A 22968-nucleotide genomic window follows, 5' to 3' on the forward strand; every position below is an offset into this window, starting at 1 on the left:
ACATATCACTGCAAAGGCCATTTTTGCTCCTTCACAATCTACAGACCCAGAAAATAACACCGTCTTATTCCTCTACAACACTGCCCCAGGTTAAATTAATAGCTATGGCTTGTATTTTAAGTTTAATCAAGAGACTTCTCTCCAAAAACATATAATCAAGAAAGAATCCACTATACTCACTACTGCAGCCTTTCTCTTGGACAGACTTAAAACAACAATTAACTTATCTGATTCTGTGCTGTGAACTTCGCCCAACAGTTCCTCCAAGATTAGTTGTGAATTTCACTGTTTGTTAATTTTCCTAGATGCACTCCGATGTCCAGCGATACACAAATTCAAACAGCAAAGGCGGTAACTGTGCAGGTTCTCGGTCTCTCTCTCTCTCCTGCATTGTCCTCACCATATGCTTCCTTTGTCTGCTCTTCTTTTTAAACTGCTGTTGTTTTGACTTTTTCTTTCTCCTTCTTAAAAACATTCAATATTTTGGCCTTAACCATTTTCTGTTGCAGAGAATTCCATAGGGTCACCACTGTCTTCCTTCTTCTGTTTTACCCTGTCTAGTCCTGTAAGAATTTTATACATTATGAGATACTCCCATATTCTTCTATGCAATTGGCCTTCTCTATTGTCCACTGCAGTCTCTCTTCTATGGTTTTCTTCCTGTCAATCCCCACACCAGCTCAATATCACAGCTACAGCATATGGCAGAAGCCTCAGCAACAGACACACTGTATGTGCATCTAACAAATGGCCATATCCCAGAGTCAAAGGGAAGTAGTCGTCAGTCTAGATCAGTGGCGTTATGGCCACACAAGAATTCCTGTTCTGTTAGTCGAGGATTTTGTTCAATTTCAACCTGGGGTGTGGACATGATCAATTGGCCACTAGGGGCAGTCACAGTCAGGATCCTTTCCTCATAAAAGGACAAGGAAGGGGTTCGTTAGGGCCAACTGCCTGCCCCTCTTCCGCAGTTATGTCAGAGCCCGGGCGTCCCTGGAGCACAGTGTCCAACAATACCCTTGAGATTTCCAGGGAAAGGTGGACACTGCAGGGAGTGGAATGGATTATTTCCCCCTCCAACTCTATTTTGATTTAATCCCTGCCCTCCCCTTTACTGTTTGATCACATAGCATTGCCCTTAAGAATGGCACTACTTGTCACTGGCCACTCGAGTGTACCCTTTCTTCTTGATGGTGGTACATAAGTAAAGATTTACACATTTGTTGTTTCTCACTAAAAAAAATTTTAAAAACTAAAATGACAAGGAATCAAATGTCAGGCACCCCAATAGTCAACTTGGCTCCCTCTCTCTGCTCTGCTTTCTCCTGGAATGAGACAAAGGGAGTGTTTGAGTTTGATAAAAATGGCTGGCACTGCTGCTAGTGCTAGTGCAGGCAGGTGAAAAGTGGTGAAGTGTTCTAAGTGAGAAGGCAGTGCAATTTCCACACAGGGTTAGTAATCCCAAGGGGAATTAAATGAATATAGGAAGATGTTGCATGCAGCAGTGGAAGTGCCAGAGCATGAGCTTTGGTTGGAGGTGGATACAATAGCAGAAATAGAGTATGTGAGGTAGCTGAGAATATGGTGCCACTTATCCATGCAGAGTCATTGACCTTCCTGCAGCAGTGGTGTGCGTTTGTCCAGATGGCCGAGACTGCACTAATCTGGATAGGTACCTCAGCCCAACCTAGCTGAGTCTTGTGTCGTAGCCTCCTCTGTCAGTCTTGGGGAAAGATGACTGTCCTCCTCTACACCACCCAACATATCTACCAGCACCTCCTCGTTGATTATAAGCTTACTTCCAAGGTTGCCTACCTTGAAGAAGTTCTCCTCCTCCCAAGGATCTCAGTGAATCTTTCGCTCACTGCAGCCCCCCGATAATCTCCTCAGCCCTGAAGCTCTTCAGACACGTCCTGAAGCAGGCTCGCTACCACAGCCACATCTCTTTCCTCAACATCAGCCTATGGAACCAACTGATCCTGCAGGGACTCTGGACTACATTCAGACCAATACAATTTGGACCTGAACAGGACAACCAGTACCTACAACAAATCCAAAGCCTCCAGAAATGGTTCTCCTTCCAGATCCTCCGCTCCACACTCGCAGCCATGTGCCACCACCTACTCTCCCTGCAGTCAGCCCTGCCACAGCTCAAGGCCACACTCTCCCAGATCTGCAAAGGACTTCTGCTGTTCTTCATCCCGAGAAGGATCCACACACTGAACAAATATTTTTGGGATATCAAAGACCATAAGTACAACAAACTTTCATGTACCTACTTCAATACTTGGGATTCCGGCCATTCCAGAAGCTTTTCCTGGCCTCTGGAACTGCTCAGGCACCATTAGCCATGGGCCATCCTAACCAGCACCACTGTGGCAAATGATAATGTCACTTCCGTCCCTGCCGCCCCACAGTCTGCAGCCACTGCCAACCATGTAACCTCAGCAATCACTGCTAACTGCCTCCGAGACCACTGCAAGAATCACCGCTGCTGTGACCCCCGCAAAATCCACTGCTACTGGAAGTGATGCCAAGTCTACCCTGCATGTCACTTCTGCACCCCCCCCCCCCACCCCATTTGCCGCTGCCACAGCGACTTCTTCCCCAAGTGACGTTACTCGGAACACCGATGACGACATCACCAATGTCACGCCTCATGTCACATCCGCCCCCCGCCGACATCACTCACCGGAAGTCAGCCAACGATATAGTTTCCGTCGCATGTTACGTCACTTCCATCCCCACAGATACCACCGAAGTCCCCACTTCCATCCCGCATGTCTCCCCCATGGCCAGTGTCACTTCTCTCAGTGACATCAGTCACGATCCTATAACCACACCCACTCCCAGTGTAAATTGCAAACAACTGTAGCCCCAGCATAGATACTTATAGAACACCTCTTCCCAGCTTCTGTCACTAACGCTTTACTCCCATTTGCTGCACTCTATCCTGAAATCAACTCATAATCCATCCTGCCATTTGTTCCCTGATTCCACCTTGTTGTATTTAATAATCTACAGTGGGGAACATTGTGAAAGCCTTTTGAAAATCCAGATAAATTTCAATCACTTCATTGCCATTTTCTACTCTTTTGTTTCCTCAAATATTTCATTTTGAAACCCTTACTATTCAGTACTATGCATTTAGTCTCTGAATATTCTACTATTCGCTCCATTGACAGGGATTCCATTATTTCCCCTGCCACCTATCGAGTCAAAGTCATACAGAGCGGAAATACACCCTTCAACCCAATTTGTCCATGCCGACCAGGTTTCCTAAACCGAACTTGTCCCGTTTGCCTGTATTCGGCCCATATCCCTCTAAATCTTTCCTATTCACGTACCTGTCCAAATGTCTTTTAAATATAATCATATTCACCTCTACCACTTCCTCTGGCAGCTCATTCCATACATGCACCATCCTCTGCGTGAAAAAGTTGCCCCTCAGTTCCCTTTTAAATCTTTCCCTTCTCATGTTAAACGTGCCCCCTAGTTTTAGACTCCCTTACACTGAGGAAAAGACCTTGGCTATTCACCTTGTGTATGCCCCTTGTGATTTTATAAATCTCTGTAAGGTCATCCCCTCAGCACTCCAGGGAAAATTATCCCAGCTTATCCAGTCTCTCATGATAACCCAAACCTTCATTTTGGTAAGATCCTTTTAAATATTTTTTGCACTTTTTCCAGTCGAATAACATTCCTCCTATAACAGGGCAACCAGAGCTATTTGGAGTTCTCCAAATGTGGCCTTAGCAATGTCTTGTACAACTGTAACATGTTACCCCAACTCCTATACTCAATGCTCTGACCAACGAAGGCAAGTCTGCCAAATGCCTTCTTCACAACCCTGTCTACCTGTGACACTATTTTCATGTTTGTTATCACCAACTGTTTTTGGCTTAAACTAGCAGATATCTTCTTCAGGAGAAGCCAACTTAGTCAGTAAGTGACAATTAGGAAGGCAAAGCTCTGACATTAAATTATTGAAGAATATATACCAATAAAATATTTTACACCACAAAAAAGGGCTGTGATGGGAATACAATAATTAAGGAACCGGCAGGATAGATTACAAAGAGTAATGACATTGTAATGTTTGAATTATTAAATCACTTTTGGTACTTACCCAGGGAGACAGAAGAAATAGACATGACATTAAATGACAATATCAGTAATTAGGTGGTTTAAGATAAAAAAAACTTTAACTCAAATATAAATCCAGTGTTTCTCTTTGCACAGATGTTGCCTCGCCTGCTGTCGACTTCCAGAAATTTGTTTCTATTTAATTTTCTGGCATAGATAGGTTCAGTTGTTTTGAAGAATATTGAAATCCTGTTCAAAATGCAGAGTACTGTAATTAATCTACACTTTGTGGTGTAAATTTGTTTCATAGCACAAGACTTTATTACGAGGAAAGATTTCAAGAAACATTTGATTTTTTAGTCACCAAAAGAAGTGACTGAACAGAAGTGATTGAACAGCCAGGTTGATTGGGTTATTTAGGTGGCAGAAAGGACACACCTTTATCAGTCATAGCATAAATTATAATAACTAGGTGGTTATGCTGGAGCTGTACAAAACTCTGGGAAGGCCACAACTGTGTGGAGTTCTGGTCACTGCACTATAGGAAGGATGTGATTGCACTAGGTGGAGTGCACAGGAGATTCACCAGCATGTTGCCTGGGATGGAGCAGTTTAACTATGAAGAAAATCTGGTTGTTTTTAAGAGTAAATAAGGCTGAGGGGAGACTTTATTGAGATGTGCAAGACTGAGGGGCACAGACAGTGTGGATAGAAAGCATGTTACCCTTAGTTGCAGGGCTGACAAATGGGGGGATAATTTTATGGAGAATAGCAGGAGGTTAAGAGGGGATTTAAGGGAAAAACATGTTTTCACCCAGAGGTTAGTAGGAATCTGAAATGTACTGCCTGGGAGGATAGTTGAGTCAGAAAACAACACAACCTTTTAGAGGGGCTTTGAGAATTCAAAATGTCTTAACATTCAAGGCTATGGACCAAGTGGGACAAGTGTAGATTTACAGTGGTTTTTGTCAGAGCAAATTCTGAGTTAAAGGACCTCTTCTACACTGCATTATTCTATAGTTTATTGGAAGTCTTTTCCCTGGGGTCAGGGAGTCCAGAACTAGAGGGCATAGGTTTAGGATGAGAGGGGAAAGATATAAGAGAAACCTAAGGGGCAACTTTTTCACACAGAGGGTGGTACGTGTAAGGAATGAACTGCCAGTGGAAGTGGTGGAGGCTGGTACAATTGTAACATTTAAGAGGCATTTGGATGGGTAGGAAGGGTTTGGAGGGATATGGGCCAGGTGCTGGCAGGTGGGACTAGATTAGGTTGGGATAACTGGTCGGCATGGACGGGATGGACCGAAGGATCTGTTTACATGCTGTACATCTCTATGACTGCACAAGATAACATTAAATGGTTGACTAATGAAGCAGAAACCATAATTAGAAAAAAATTACAACAGTAGAGCCAGTGAATACAAGTTACATAGAATTATGCAGAACAGCAGTATAAAAGCAAGCCATCTGGCTCAACCACGCATGTTGGCATTTATGAGCTTCCTATCTTTTTTTGATCTAATTCTATCAGCAAGCCATCGATTCTTTTCTCCCTCGTATGCTCATCTTGACATCCCTTACAATACATGGTCAAACAAATAAAAGATAAATTAAGTACTTAAGTCAGGAGGTTCTGCACCCAATTGGTAATCAAATAAATGAAAGGAAAATCCTGACAATCATTTATGAAGCAAATGGATGTCATGATGGGGAAACTAGGCAAATGAAGTAAAACATGCATAATTTATTTTCTTATTGATTGGTGATCCCTGGTCATCAACAGTATAGTGCTGTAAGCGTAAACATTTCCCATTAACATAACTATTTCAACGCATTTATTAGTTCAAAAATTGCTCACTGTTGTTTGACTTTAATCTGTTGTGCAAATATTCTAGTATAGCCAGTGGTTGCAACACAGATTAACTATTATAACATTGCCTTTTGGGGCCCAGGAACAAAGGTGAATCCAGTTTGAAGTATCACTCCATTAACTCAACAAATTATATTTGTTCACGTTAGGGCCTGACCAAAAACAAAAAAGTCTCAAATGCTCTTCATTCTTGTGTACAAATCTAGTACTGGATTCCATCACTATGATGTGTAATTTTCAGATTCCCTCATACACTTGGAAGTACAGATAAATTTGTTGGAGCCTCAGAATTCACACAATCTAACCCATTATCTGCATGAGTCCATTAGCATTGCTGAATCAGTTCTCTTGGTCACCTACTCTTTATTACACAATGTAACTGAACTTTTGTGAAAACTACAAAGTTGAATAGTTTGAGTAGTAATTGTTTTCAATGCTGTTTCAGCCCCCAGTAGCAGGGTCCATTTGGCTGAAGAAAAATCAAACCAAATTTGAAATGTTAACTTTGTTTCTTTTTCCAAAGATGGCTGTCAGACCTGTTCAATCTTTCCAGCTTGTTTGTTTCTGGATCCAGTTATTTTCATACTTTCAGGGAACTACATAATTTTGCAACAGGTTATCATCACATTTTAACAGGCACGCTTATCTGTACAATCCATTCACGGAACTTCAACATGTAAAACTGTTTGGTGATAGTATGTAAGACAAGAGCAAAATTCAAGGTAGTGTTCATATCTACAGTAAAATCTTACAATATGGGGTCCTCCTTTCACACCTTTCCTTCGTTGCTTGACATACCTATCCATTTGGATGATACAGAAATAGTTTTTTTGACTTGACAGCTAGATGGCAACGTTTTTCTACATTTAAATATATGCACATTACATTTAAGAATTTAAAAATCTACTGCCTGACTGCATATCTGTAAACAGATAATGAAGCAAAATTAAATCTTTGAGATTCCAGAGGGTAAGTAATTTGCAACAGAAGCTTTGTTATAATTTCAGATATTTAAATTATAAATAGAAGCAGACCGGGCAATTTGAACATTTATTCATTCTAGACAGAGCAAAGAACAAAAACAGATAAGCCAATATATTTTAGTCATTGAAAATTTATTTAAGCAACATGTGTACACAAATTATAAGGCTTAAAAATGCTGTAAAAGAAAACATTAGAACCAATATGCATGCAAGTTGATGGTATATGATAAACGTTGTAAACATACTGTCTATTAAAACAAATGTGCTTTTAAAAATTGAACATCAGAATAAACCAACCTGCATTAAAGATGATTTTTGTTTTAATTACTTAAGAAACTATGATTAATCACACTGGCATTGCACCATTTGAATTATCCTGAAAATGTGTAAAAACATTGATAATACTTTCCATTAGCTCACTGTTGTGCTCTTGGGGAAAGAAATTCAGGATATGTAATCATGCCAGTGATAACACCTAAAAATTATTATAAATATTTTACTTCATCTGAATTGTGTTTGAGGTAAGTAAAATTAAGAGCGGGTTTAACTATTCAGCATTCATAAGCACTATTCCAATAGCAGGTGCACCCAAATTGTACACTTAAGAATTATAAACTTTGAGCAAGATTAAAAACTTTGGATTTGTACACTTGAATTGAGTGGGTTTTACTGTACATACTGCACGTAAGAAAACAAAACAGTTTGAGAAATCACAGGGGAAATTTTATTCTAGCTCTCTTGATCCACTAGAGGGAATACCAGCTTTTCCACAAGCAAATCCAGTTGCAAGTTACAATTGTGATGCATTTCTATTATGCCTGTATTAAGACTGTCATCAATACAAGTCTTGAGAATGAACCAGTCAGTTACAGGCAAAAGGCACATGCTGTCTGTAAATACAGTAAACGGCACATCAAGGCATCACACAGTTAAGAAAACAGTTCACAATCACGAAGCAACTCAATTACTAAATGAGCAAGCAGTATATTCTTAATCATTTATCCACACAAAAGTCAACATGTACTGTAACCCACTTCGTATTCCAGTGCTTCATCTTCGTGGTTTTGGATGTTAGATGATGGTATTCAAAGTGATATATAAATACAATTAATGACAGTTTCAGTCCAACAACTTGACGATTTATGTACATTTAGTACATATGCACACCAGCTGAAATGCTGCAGTAATTATGTTTTTTAAAAAAAAATCACCATCAGTTCACAAAACTAAGCATCAGCAACTAAATTTAAGCATTTTACCCATCTTTCATAACTATACTTTTAATTGCATTGTTTTTCCCCGCATAGATAAACTATGCCTCACAGCAATTTCATTGGACTGGAACGGTTCTTGAAAATATGATTGTTAAGGATACTACACTGAGCTAGAGCAGTACAAAGAATTATGAACCACTGATTTAACTCTTTCAGTATTTGAAACATCAAAGCTATACGCTCGCTCTAAAAATATCTTTAAATTCAGACTGAAATGCAATGAAATCTTCTGAAAACAATTAGGAGGTGTTTCATTTAACAGACTTTATGTAAACAAGTGTGGTAATAAATCAGTTCATGCCCCCCCCAAAACTATATAGCCTGTAGCTATATGTAGCATCAAATCAAGCACGTTTCCAGTTCTCAATAGAATTTAATCCCACACCATTTGAATTCTTTAAACAGCCTACAATAATTTGTTCTTTAACTGCACAGAAACACATCAGGGCTCTAAAACTACACTGAGCAGGTAAACTATTGCCACTAAATCACAGCCATACTGAACAGATACGTTACTGGAATATGTTCATTTCAGTCATTAAGGCAAATGTTTTTCATTAGAGTATAAAATTTCTTCAATTGCAATTTTGAAATCCCATTTTACAGGTAACTTCCAAAAAATGTTATACAAGCAATTACATTAGGATTATTCTAAATAATTAGAACTTGCATCAAAGGATGGAAATTTAGGGTCTAATGTTAACCCATAACCAGCCGACTAATGTTCCATAAATCCATGTCTTCATATAAATTTTCCTTCCAGATTCTGTCAGCAACATGGGAACTGTCAGACCACCAAGGAACATCAGGGATGGAAGAGTCCTCATAAGGCTCAACTGTGATTTGTGGCCTTCTCCAGGAAATTTGTATCGTTTCTGCTCATCTTTTGACTCATAAAATTCTGTTAACAACCTGTCAAGAGGATTGGAAAAAAAGGAACCTTCAGGTCATGTAAAAACGCAGGTGATTAGAAATTAGCTTAAGAGGTCTTGCAGCCCTACCTCAATTCTTAGTGAAATTTCCAGCTAAAAGTTAGAAGTTGGAATTCAGAAATATATCAAGTGAAAGGTTTAAGCTCTATTCCCATTGTGAACTGGAGTGGATAAGTCAGTCATTGAGATTAGTCCCGAGAGCAAAGTCAACTTATCAGAGAGTTAGAATCTGGGTCACTGTTCAGTTATTAATTTTCTTCATTTTTCCTGTACAGCAGAACTCTAGCAAAATTAATTTCAAATAGTAAATGATGACAAAATTAAAACTTATTGGCTACCTATCTACATTGGTATAATTGCACCATCATGTTTCACTGAATGCCTTCAACTTCAATTATGCTCAAAATTAAGTAATACAGGGGAGTCCCCAATTTACAAACACTTCTACTTAAATGAATGTGATCTCACACAGGTGTATTATTTTAAAGACCTAAAATACAAATATTTCCTTAATTTATGAATTGTTGCTTTATATTGTCCTGCCTGGTGTTTCAACTTGTGTACAAATTGACTTGAGAATGGACTCCAGAATGGAACCGATTCGCAACCCGGGAACTGCCTTTATATTGCCAGTCTATTATTGTAAGGAGGTTTTTGACAGTTCAATGCACAGACGATGTTGCCTGCTGTAAGGGAAACTAGGGTTCAATGCCTCTTCAGTGTCAAATGTGCAAATCTCCTTTTGGGGAGTTGGAATACAATAAAATAGCTCTCTTTGAGTTCTGTAAATTGTTAAAGACTGGTAAGGATGGTGTAATATTTAATGGGAAACATCTAAAATGGAGTCCAACAGAAGCAATCAAGTTACTGAGGAACTTAAAACAAAATGGTAAAATATCTTAAAGCCATATCAATTAAAAAATGAAAAGTGGTCATGGAAGTAAGGCCATTGAAGAATAGACAGAATAACACAACTGTCAACAATAAAGGCGCGGTGGAAATTGTAAATAATTAGTTTGCTTTATTACTTATTAGAGAGCTAGCACAGGTAGGAATAATATTAAATGATGAGATGAGCAGTGAGAGGTTAAAACAAATTAGTGGATCCTCTGAATAAACTAAATAAAATTGAAGAGGATAATGCCAGTGGTCAAGGTGGATTGATCCATATATTTTAGAATAAACTACAGAATAGATAACAGAGGTATTATTACACATATTTAAAAAAACCTTTGTTTGACTAACTTTATTGGATTTGTTGAGGTAACAGAAAATAGATAATGGTAATGTAGTAGATGTAATTTATTTGGACTGTCTTCACAAAGTGCCTCATCATATGCTCTTTAAAGTGATCAACTAATGTGAAGTCATGTGGGAACTGGTGTTTCAAAAGGAGCAGTGCTGTTCAAAACTTACATTCACAATTTGGAATCAAACACAACTTCAGAATATGCAAATGACACATTCCGGTCTAGGTTGGCATGGATTAGGATAGTCAATCCCATGGAAGGCTGCAACAAGGACATGAATAAACTTGCAGAATGGGGAAATCACATTCAACGTAGTGAAAACGTGCACATTGGTGGGAAGAATAGGGAACTCACATTACTTAGAAAAGGCAAGTCAAGGTGGGGTGAGGAAACAAAGAAATTTCAGAACAGAAGCACATCAATCTCAAAATTGAGGTTAGGATGAACATAAAAATATAAACCAAGCATGAAGATTTATTTCTGGAGGGACAAAATTAAAAACTATGCAAATTATGGTAAAACTGCATTAAAATATTTATCAGAGTTTATTTCTGGTTACCAGATTATAAAAGGCTACAGAGACATTAGAAGGCTAATATGACACAGTGGCAGGATCCCCATCTTTAAGCCAAACGCCTAGATTTAAATCTCACCTGCTCCAGAGATGTGTCTTACATATGAACAGGTTGATCAAAAATGTATAGAATTGCAATTGTTCATCTGTTCCAAAGATGTATCATAGCATGTCTGAATAGGTTATTCAAAATAATTTTACAGTATAGTTATACTAGACAGGGAATATTTAGAAGGATAGTGATCAGAAAGGTTTGGATACACCTTATGAGTCCTTTTTCTCTTGTTAACAATGATGGTTGAGCAGTGACCTAATAGATGACTGTCAAATATGCTGTGTTTTAGAACTCAATGCCCCACACAGACTTTTTTCAACATCCTGTATTTCATTAGTCTGCTTTTTATTCAGATTTCCATTATTTGCCATAATTATCAAACATTGTATTGAATTTCTTAAATGTATAAAAAGCTTATTATTGCATACTCTCATCATCTGAGACTTATCATACAATTGCAATCTCAGTTTCTAAACACAAAGTGAGGATAATAGTATTTGACCTCCTCCCCAAACCCACCCCCCTTGAACGAGAAGGTCTGGGTTCAAGCCTCACCTACTCCAGATGTGCGTCATAACAAGTAATTTAGTCAGAACAGCTAATTTAAAAATATCTAAAATCATACAGCATAGGAGACCACCATTCAGTTAGACGTGTTCTTGCCGACTTTCTGAGGGGGGAATTCGGGTAGTTCCACTCCCTAATCTTTTCTCCATAACCTGGCAGACAATTATCCAGCTTCCTTTTGAAAGCCATGCTCGACTCTGCTTCCACCATACTCAAAGGTCCTAACCATTTAGTACAATTTTTCTTCCATTCATGTTGCTTTTGGTTCCTTTAGTCATTCATCTGAAACCTCTGTCCTCTGGTTCTTGGTTTTTCTGTCATTGGGAATAGTTGTCTTCTATTTACTTTGTCAGGGGTCCTCATTATTTTGCGCATCTCTATCAAACCCCCTCTTAACCTTGTTTAAAGAGAGCTTAGTTTTTCTAATCAATCCACATAATTGAAGATCTTCATTCTTGGAAGTATTTTGCAAAAGTTTTCAGTGGCATGTTATGCCTTTAAATCCTTTCTAAAATGTGGTGCCCATAATTGGAGACAATATTCCATGATACCAAGAAAAGTTAATTCAATGCAAAAACACAATCATGGAAAAAAGACAAGGTATTTAACCCCCCCACCCATTATGAACAAAGGAGGATACAGAAAATTGAATTAATATTTGTCTACAAACAAGATGATGCCTTCAAAAAAAAAGTGGTACAACATCTTCCACCATGACTGTATTTCACTGTGATAGTTAAAATAGATTTTCAACACTTTAATCTCAATTCGTTAGTAAAAAGTTATTACGTTATCTGGTCTATGCCCTTGAACATTTTTTTCTTTCTTTGCTCCCTTTCTCCCATGGACTGGTGACGCATACTTTGTGCGCGCAGCAGCCACAGGTGGACATGGCGACGGTTGACAGCAGAGATAACATCTGGGGGATCTCGTGGGTGGACAGTGCTTGGATTCTGATATTAAATCCAGGAAATGTGCTTGACTACTTCTCTCAAAGAAGCAACCCCTTTTATGACCGAACTTGCAATAACAAGATGGTCAAAATGCAATGTCTCAGCTTGGAAAATTTGCACAACATGACTGGCTTGGAATACATTCTACTACATGCTTAGAAGCCCATACTATATATTATTTGTAAGCAGCATAGATATTCTCCAAGTCAAGTTACTCCTTTGGCTGACTATTATATCATTGCTGGAGTAGTGTATTAAGCACCTGATTTGGGATCAGTAATAAACTCACTGCCCTCTGCCTGTCTTAGCTTTGTCATTTGGAGAAAGTTGAATTCATTTCATTCACTAGCGACATTTAGCATATTCACTACCAAAGGATTTTAAAATCTCAAAATATTTGATGAAAGCCAAAATAATTTTGGTGGAGAAGTAAATTATCTGTGGATTTGCTAAGTAATAATTAAATGAACTAGAACGACTTAAAAAAAATGTTGTTACTGACTTGTCCTTGATTTCAAAGCGTTCGTGTAACCATCTCTTCAGGAAAATAGCTTCCTCTGGAACTTCTTTCACATCCACACGCTCAAAGAAAATGTGTATCCTCGGACACTCTCTGCATAAGAATTCTGTGAATCCAAGAAACAATTAACTGTAAATAGAAAATAAGTGCATAAACACAGCTATTTATGCCAGCTGCATAAAATATAATTTTGCAAAATAATCTTGGCCAAGATTAGCAGTTCAAATGGTTGAGAAAGTACGTGAAAGGAATATTTTTTGTTAATTTCTAACTTGATATTTTACAGGTGATTTCTTATTGGAGCTCATTCTTCACATATGTTCCAAAGAATAAAACAAAAGGAAAATGAGACAAAGCAATCTCCACTATTTTCATCAGTTTGAATTATGATGGACAAATCAAGAATATTTCAAATCCAAACAGATTGAAAGAAATAAGAAAAGAATGTGTTCATCAATTGCATTAGGTATGTATTGTGTATTATTACTTGACACAAGAACCAGGAACAGACGAGACATATGGGGGTGAAGGGTCTCTGTCATACACTTCTAGATCTGAAACAAATACAAAACACAAGACATAAAAGCAGAAATAGACCAGCCAGTGAATCTGCTCCATCATTCAGTGAGATCATGGCTAAAACTCCACTTTCCTGTCATGTCCCCAAAACCCTCTAGACCTCATAATGTAAAAACTATACCTAACAATACAATACCTATTCAGAAACTCCACTCTTTGCAATGGCGTTAAATACTATAACCTTAAAAATGCAGGTAGTTATAACGCCATAGTTAGTTTCCCATGCGATCTTGCTTTATAAGAAAATCATGCAATCCCAACACCATTTAAACTAATAGGGCTAGAATCGTGTTATAACCAATACAGGTAAGGAAAGTTTGTGTTCTACAAATATCAGTCTAAATTCCACAACTGTGTTATAGCTGATTTGTATTGTAGAAACACATGTACACTGAATGAAAATACTGCAGAAACTTATTTCATTTCAGTTCAATGAAATCTCCTTGCTTTTCACAGGTTTATTCCATTTTGAATCACAGATAGAATCATAGAATTATATAGTACAGGAAAGACCTTTCGGCCCATCAAGTCTGTACTGCCAAAGCTACACTCGACCTCCCATCCAGCACTAGGCCAATAGCCTCAAATGGTGTGACATTTCAAGTGCTCATTTAGTACTTTTTAAAGGCTGAGAAGTTACCCGCCTCAACTTCTCTCCTCAGCAGTACATTCTAGACTCCTACCACCCTATGGGCAAAACAATTTTGCTTCAAATCCCCTATAAACCTTCTGACATTCAACTTGAAATTATGTCCTTTCTTACTGACCCTTTGACTAAGAGTAAAACTATGTTACCATGACTTAAGGTTTGACTCAAACAATATATTTTTACATATAGTTGGGACAGTCCAGTTATATTTGGTCAAAACACACGTCTATGGAAATTTATTCACAACATTAAGCCTCTACCCAGTCTGATGGCATACAAAGAAATAATGAATAGGTACATAAGTGGCACTAGCAACATTCAACATGATTAGGAAAGGCAATGCATTGAAATGGACAACAGAAGTTAGTTGCCTATCCATGTAATCTGGAACTCTCATATTATGCTTGTGCCACATGACTGTATTTATTATAACTGCCATCTTTAAGTATTAATCTGAAAAACGTCCAGACAGTTAAGGGTACACAGGAAACCAAAGTAATTTATCATTTCTGTTAACAGAATGTAACATAATATAGTGAGAAATTGAGGGGCAAAATCTGCCTGGATGAGTGCAGCTCCAACAGTCAAGCAGCTCACACTAAAGACAAGGCAGCCCACTTGACTGCCACCATCTGAACATTCACTCCTTCCATCACTTATGCTCAGCAACAGCAGTGTGTAGTACGATCAATAGGATACAGTGCAGAAATTCTCGAAGACTCTTTAGACAGTACCTTCCAAATCCACAATTATTGTCATCCAGATGGGCATGGGCAACAGATACAATGGAACATCACTCCCTCCAAGTCGCACCAAATTGGACTTCGAAATATATTGCCATTCTTTTAGTATTGCAGGGTCAAAGTCCTGGATCGCTTCTGATGGCATTGTGGGCTTACCTACACCAAATGAACTTAGTGGCTACAGAAAGTAGCTCACCACCACTGACTGAAGGGCAACTTGGGATAGGCAATAAAAGTTGGCACAGCCAATACCCACATCCCACAAATGAATTTCAAAAAAAGAAATATGCAGGCAACATGTCAAGCTTCAAGGATTCATGAACTAAACTGACATACATTTGATTACAGCTGACAGGACTGGCTACATCCCCTGACCACTTCGTGGCTGTAATGATAAGGATTTGCTAAGAAATATTAGCAACTCTCTGTAAGAATTTATACAGAATTAGGATCCTTTGTGATTGCAAGAACTCTGTCAGCAACACAATTACTTAGCCATTAAATAGATCTCCCTGAAAGCTGTACACCAAACACTCCAGAAGCCATAGTTCTGAACAAGTGGAGGGAAATTATTGCCAGTGAATTAGCCAAACTTTATTCCTAAATTTTCACAAAACCAAATTCTACCTTTTTCAAGATATTATTGTCCGTCAATGCAAGCTGGCTGCCTATGTTACAATGGTGACTGAACTTCAAAAATACTTCACTGGCAGCAAGTACTTTGAGATAGCCTGTTCGTCAAAGGCAGGATATAAATTCAAGGCTTTAACATCTTTAACTCTTAATTTCCTTTCTTCCAAGGAAAATGATCAAAACATTTCCAATCTCATCTTATTAAGAAACTTCTCTTATCCCTGGTTACTTCCTGAGAACATCCTCTGTACCTTAAGGTGGTTACACCTTTCCTGAAGTGAGGTACCCAGAATTGCGCATGATAGTTCAGCTTTGGCCGAATGAGTGATTAGCAAAATTCTAACATGAATTCCTTGTCTTTACACTCTTTATATCTATTCATAAAACCAAGCAATCTACATGCTTTTAAAATTCCTTATCAACTTGTTGTGTCACATTTAAGAGTGTGTGTATGTTTGGACACCAACGTCACTTTGCTAATCTACATTTTCCAAAGTCACACTCTACATAACATGCTACCCTGGTGCTCTATTTAGTGACGGTCTTTATTCTTTGGTCAGGAGAATAGGATGGTGTTGTTGTTAAGTGTCTGGGAGACAGGAGAACCTAAGCCCCTCAGTTAACATTGATACCATTAGAGTGCAAATATTTCTCGAGTAAATTATTCAGAGGAAGTTTATGGTTTATAGGTAAAGATTTTGGAATTGATCATTCTCAGCAATTCTTTTTTTCTACTTCATTTTTAAAACACAATACAACTTTCAATGAATTTTGTCCAAGTTGGGTTGGTGCGGAGAGTGCACCAAATGATGAGCGCAACAAAGAGCAGCCATAAAATATTCCAAAAGGGATATTGTAAACAAAACACAATTATGCAGGAGAGGCTGAAGCATCATTTCTGTGAACAGGCTGAAGATCAGATATATTTTCGCACCTAGTTGGAAAAACAAACTGACAAAAATGAACAAATTACTTAAAAATTGGATTCCTCAAGAATAATAGTGTAGTTCCATTTTTAAAAAAAATTGCTTTGAAGGATAATAGGACTCTTGTGGGAGAAATAATCAGGATGTTCTCAAGTCTGATGGCTGGTCTTTGTGGACTTTAGTTAGCTGGTGATCAGGATATATAATTTACCTCAGTCCTTGAGCATCATGTTGTCCCCCAAATTCCAGCCCCCCTTTCCCGGAACTTGAACATCTCTAATCAAGTTCCCCTTCCTGCTGTAACAAAAAAATGCAACTGTGACCTTGGAACAATAGTCTAATTCTTCTTGATCATTTGCAGCCATGATTTGGTTTACTGTAATTTCTCCAACATCTCTCATGGTTGAGCTGAGCAGGACTTTCCTATTCAGAAACATCCTAAAGAATCTCCTATTGAAGCTTTTTTGCTCTTGCACTACTACTTCCTTTGCCCCTTCTTTTCCATCTCATTTACATGCTGCCCTAAAGCAAGATGACTCAGTACATGCACTGCATTTTTATGTTCATGATACTCAGTTTTAATCACAGCTATTGTTCTTCCGTTACCCTAGTTCCAGCTTGAACTGGGTGACTCACAACCGAGCATCTTATTTGTTTCTGAGCTCAGATTTAGGGCTTGTAACCTCTCCTGAAAACCTGTACACTTGCTTCTCTGTAATACTTTTCATCTTGATTTCTGTCACAGCACATTTATTGCTGAGATCCCTATCCATACATCTGTTACTTGCAGATCAACTACTAGAACACTTGCCTAGCCTGCCTCTCATCTTCCACCCTCCATAACCGAAAATCATGTAAAACCCTGTTGTCTGCATTCTAACTTACATCACTTTCCATTCACCCTCTGGCTTGTGGCTCATAAATGACTCAATTTTTAAAAATTCTCATGTTTGATTCATTTTGAAACTTTACTCAGACTCAACTGTGCAACCTCTGACAGTCTTACAATCCTTTGAGAATTCTGCATTCCTTCAACTCTGGCCATTGTTGGATCCCTGACATCCTTTCCTGCATCATGAGTGGCTGTGTCTTCAGTTATTTAGGTTCTAAGCATCTTCACTGCTCTTTTCTTCTTTCAGACATTCTTTAAAATATAATTCCATAACCTGTCCCAATGCTATCTTCTTTCGCTTCATTAGCTTTTGTCCTGTTATGCTTCTGTAAATCTTTGAAATACGTTAATGCTATGATATAACTGCAATTTGTTTTTAATATCTCTCCGAAAGAAGATGGCAGGAGAGGTGGTGGTGATTTGTGGCAGAATAAACTGTCTGCAACTCTAATATTCGCTGGTTACCTTTACCACAAAGCCAATGAGTTATCTGTTAAAAATAGAACTAGTCTCAGCTATAGTGTTGATGATGAGATAGCATGCTGATAACCACTGCTTAGGAAATCCTTTATAGGCTGCCACTAGACCAATAACATGCTGGAAAAATTGTCAGAGTCACGCTGAACTAAGGAACTGAGGTAATGGGGAGGATGGGAGAAAACAGGGAGCTGAGATTAGACAAATTGCAACTACATTAAAAACTTTATAATTTCTTCTGAATTGAGAGTGGACCAGAAATCAAATGCAGCTGAAACCCCATATTGCAAGTCATATAATGGAACTGCATTAGCTGGCAACATTTGCAGCTTTCTAGTGCACTCTCTCCTATGTATTTTGCTTAATTCTAAACAATGTCACAATCTACTGATTACAGCACATATTTTTTCAAAATGATCGCAAGGATTATTTATACTATTGTTGGTAGATTGGACAAAATCTGAAATGTAATGTTAACAAATGAATAACTATGATCTTGAAAGCACAGTACAAATTAGAGCCAATTTTTTCTGCTCTATGTGAGTTGAAACAGCTGTGTTTTATCAGAGATGTCACAAGGGAACACTGGCAATCCCAAGAACACTTAATTTCACATCAGTTGAACTTCCTCAATAGCTTTCTAAAACTAACTTCACTACAAAATAACTAATCCCTCAGCATTTGAGAGGGATTGCAGTTAAGCAGCAGATGCATTTCACCATGTGAATTAAATAAATCCCAATTCTTACACTTTTGTTGCTTCAAAAGTTAATATACAAAATTGAAAAGATAATTTAAAAAACACACACATCCAAGGGTCTATTTTTTAAATGCTACCAAACATTATAAGGGGAATATTAATTAAAGTGATCAGCAGTGAGATATTAGATATTAAGAGAAGCTTAAAAAAAATTTTGTTCATGGATTGGAGAAAGTTAGGAGTTGTCCAGATCAAGATTGCGTGGGAATAAGGTTAAATAGCAGTAGACTATTTCCACTGCTCAATAAGTAAACAGAGAAGGCCTGCATCAAAGATAATTACAAAAATAAAGGGAAACTTTAAAAATACTCTTCGCACAAAAGATGTGCAATTCTCTGCAAGAAATTTGTGTTGAAGCATGCTACAAGTTTATTAGTAGCTTAATTAAATGGTTGCTGGGAAAGGCAATTGATGAGTGGATTAGGACCAGAAAAGTGGCACAGACTCAAAATGTCCTTTTTCTAGATTGCAACATTCTAGAATTTTACAGCTCAAGTTTGAGAAATGAAGATCTCCTTACCAAAGTCTTTACTTATTTCACAATTAGACAGTAAGGTCATGACACCTAAGATGTCCCATTCTAGGGAAGCTATAAATCAATTTTATTATTAATTCATGGGATGCTGGAACCTCCAACTACGCAAATATTTATTGTCTGTATAAGTTGCCCTTCAAGATATGATGGTTCAAGGCCATTTTGTGGCAGCATGGTGGCTTAGTGATTAGCACTGCTGCCTCAACAGTGCCAGGGACCTGGGTTCAGTTCCAGCCTCAGGCGACTGTGTGGAGTTTGCACATTCTCCCCTTGTCTGCATGGGTTTTCTATGGATGGTGCGGTTTCCTCCCACAGTTTAAAGATGTGCAGGTTAGGTGGATTGGCCATGTTAAGTTGCCCATTGTGTCGAGGGATATGTAGGTTAGGCAGATTATCCATGGAAAATGCAGGGTTACCAGGATAGGGTATGGGTTTGAGTGTAGGAGGGATGCTCTTCAGAGAGTTGATGTGGACTTGTCGGGCCGATTGGCCTGTTTCCACACTGTAGAGATTTTATGATTCTATGAACCACTGCAGTTATTTGGTGTTTTGACCCACAGTACAATTTTGGAAGGAGTTTCAAAATATTGACTCAGTGACACTGAAGAAACAGTGATGTATTCCCAAATCAGGATGAAGAGTAGCTAGGAAGGAAACTTGCATATGGTGATGCTCCCATACATCTGCTGCCCTTGTCCTTCTAGAGGGTAGTGGTCATAGGTTCCTACAGTGTGGAAACAAGTCCACACCAAAGCTCCATAGAGCATCCCCACACAGAGTCACCTCCCCCCACACTGCCCCACCACACCCAATGTCCCTGCATTTCCCATGGCTTAGCTTACCTACCTAACTTATACCTCCCTGAACAGTATGGGCAACTTGGCATGACCAATCCTCGGAAGGAGCCTTGGGGAACTTCATAGATATCCGGTAAAGTTATCTTTTTTTTTAAGTAGGTGAGCCTCAGAAAATTATATTAACTCTCAGTTTCTATTTTCCATATTGTTCTCTTTTTCCAAACTCTATTCAAATCCAAGAAAAATAAATTACCAAATAATTTGGTAATGCAATGGGACATCCAACCGGCACCTCCAGTCCTATATCTAATACAACTGATTTAATAGCAGACATAAACTGATTAAAGCTATTATTCCTCACTGAAATAGCATTGTTTTATGATAGAATACCACTATTTCAGAGCCTAACATTAATGGCATACTCCGACATTTTTATTTCACATTTGTGTATCTTGCTTTCCGGAGTAGCATTGCTTTCCTTTTCTTTTGTGATTCTGTTCTTTATGATCAATCTGGTCTAACATTTCGACCAAGAATGGTGTCTACTCACAATACCTCCTCCAGTCAATTAACTAGAAGTGCAGTGTCTACTGCCATGTGAATAGATTCACTGTCACACTTTGAAAATAATTCTTAATAATCATGCTTGGCACTCTCTTTTCTTCTCTTCCCTTTGGCGGGGTAAATGTATCTCACCCAAATCACTACCTTGTATGTATGAATCTGGACACTGACCACTAATAATCTTTTTGAATATAAAAGTTAATACAGCTAAATATATATTATCCCAAACTGTATATTATGCCAACTCAAATAGTATATTTGCCTGGTTGAAGCAAATGTCAATGGGAGTAGGAACCACACCAGACTTGCACTTTCCAAGTTCTACAACTGCGAGGGGAGTTGCAGCTATTCAACTGTAGCATTGTTTGAAAATCAGCTCATGTTACAGAATGAGTGATAAAGTCATACAGTCCATGCCGACCATGTTCCCAAACTAAACCAGTCCCACCTGCCTATGCTTGGCCTATATCCCTCCAAATCTTTCCTGTTCATGAACTTACCCAAAATGTACCTGCATCCACCACTTTCTCTGGCAGTTCATTCCATACATGTACCACTCTGTTTCAAAACGTTGCCCCTCGTATTCTTTTTAACTCCTTCTCCTCTCTCCTTGAAAATATGCTCCCTTGCTTTGATCTCCCCCAACTCCAGGGAAAATCTATGCCCCTCATAATTTTATAAACCTCACTAAGTGAAAAATGTCCCAGTCTTTCCACTCTATTTTTGTATCTCAAAAACACCATTCCCAACAACATCCTTGCAAATCTTTACTGAACCCTTTCTTGTTTAATAATATCCTTCCTACAACAGGGTGATGAGAACTGCACACAGTACTCCACAAGAGGCCAAACCAATGGACTATACAACCTCATCATGACCTCCTAACTCCTCCGGTCAAATGTCTGAGCAATGAATGCAAGCATGCTAAACACATTCTTAACCACTCTGTCTACCTGTGATGCAAATTTCAAAGGATTATGTATCTAAACCTCTAGATCTCTCTGTTCCACAACATTATCCCGGGCCCAACCATTAATTGTGCAAGTCCTGTGGTTAAGAATGTGCTTAGCATGCTGACATTCATTGCTCAGACCTTTGAGTGGAGGAGTTAGGAGGTCATGTTGAAGTTGTATAGTCCATTGGTTAGGCCTCTTCTGAAGTACTGTGTGCAGTTCTCATTACCCTTTTATAGGAAGGATATTATTAAACTGGAAAGGGTGGAATCTATTTGGATTATCTTTAACCATATCTGCAAAGCTATCTTATATTCCCTCTTTGCCTTCCTGATTCCTTAAGTATGCCCTGTCCCACACTATGCTCAAGAGATTCAGTTGGTCCCAGTTGTCTATATCTAATATGATTCTTTTTAATTCTTGACTAGAACTTCAATATCTTTATTCATCCATTGTTTCCTAATCTTACCAGCCTTGCCTTTCACTCTAACACAAACATAATATTCCTGAAGTCATGTTTTGAAGGCTTTCCATTCGTCAGTCGTCCCTCTACCTGTGAAGAGTCCACTCCAATCAACTTTTGAAAGCTTGTTTTAAATCTTTAAAATCTGCCTTTCTCCAATTAAGAATTTTAATTTTTATGGAAGATTTATCCTTTTCCATGACTATTTTAAAATGAATAGCATTATGATCACTAATCCCAAAGTAAAAACTGAAACAACTGCAGATGCTGTAAATGAGAAACTGAAATTATTGAAAAAGCTCAGTTGGTCCAGCACTAATCCCAAAGTGTTCCCCTACTAACAGGTTAGTCACTTGCCCTGTCTTATTTACCAAGAGAATCAAATTTGGGGGCTTTGGGATTTGCATGGTTTCACACTTAATATATCTGGTAACGCTTTTACGTAATAGCCATTAGGGACCACTATGAAACATTTCACTTAATGTTATAGTTATTTAAACAGATGCATTATCTCCACGCAATGAAATTGCACATAATTAATTCTGCAGTTCAGGATCTACAACAAACTACTGTGCTAAAGCAGCACTAGGAAATAGCTGTCACTTACCAATGAAATATTTCCATTTTGCGTACATATTCTAAAAACATACTGATAACTGCGACAGTTCTTTCGTTATGTTGAAATTTAAGCAATTGTCTGAAAGCTATTGGATTAAGACAGAAACAAAAAACATTGAAAATGTCATTATCCAGATGTTCTCAGGACAAAGTTGGCAAAGCCAGGACATTATTCAGTTGCTCAGCACTTGGTTTCTTTATATTGGAAGAAAATGAGTTCCCCCGACATGCCACTTCAACTTACTTTTCCCAGGCTATAAAAATTTGTGAAATAAAACTGGCAACATTCAAAATGATCAGTTGTTGGATTAAGGC

General features: G+C 38.3%; 1 protein-coding gene across 2 annotated transcripts in view; it reads right to left on the reverse strand.

The window, feature by feature from the left end:
• Positions 1–7052: 7052 nt before the first annotated feature.
• The window catches only part of agpat5 (1-acylglycerol-3-phosphate O-acyltransferase 5 (lysophosphatidic acid acyltransferase, epsilon)), a 99782-nt gene continuing 83866 nt past the window's right edge, over positions 7053–22968 (reverse strand). For both annotated transcript variants that reach the window (XM_043679258.1, XM_043679250.1), the window contains 2 exons: positions 13047–13170; positions 7053–9125 (listed from right to left, as the gene is read on the reverse strand). In XM_043679258.1, the coding sequence (XP_043535193.1) occupies positions 8900–9125; positions 13047–13170 (350 nt within the window). In that variant the 3' untranslated portion in view covers positions 7053–8899. The remainder of the gene's footprint in view (positions 9126–13046; positions 13171–22968) is intronic.

This window comes from Chiloscyllium plagiosum, chromosome 3, assembly GCF_004010195.1.
Source record: "Chiloscyllium plagiosum isolate BGI_BamShark_2017 chromosome 3, ASM401019v2, whole genome shotgun sequence".
NCBI lineage: Eukaryota > Metazoa > Chordata > Chondrichthyes > Orectolobiformes > Hemiscylliidae > Chiloscyllium > Chiloscyllium plagiosum.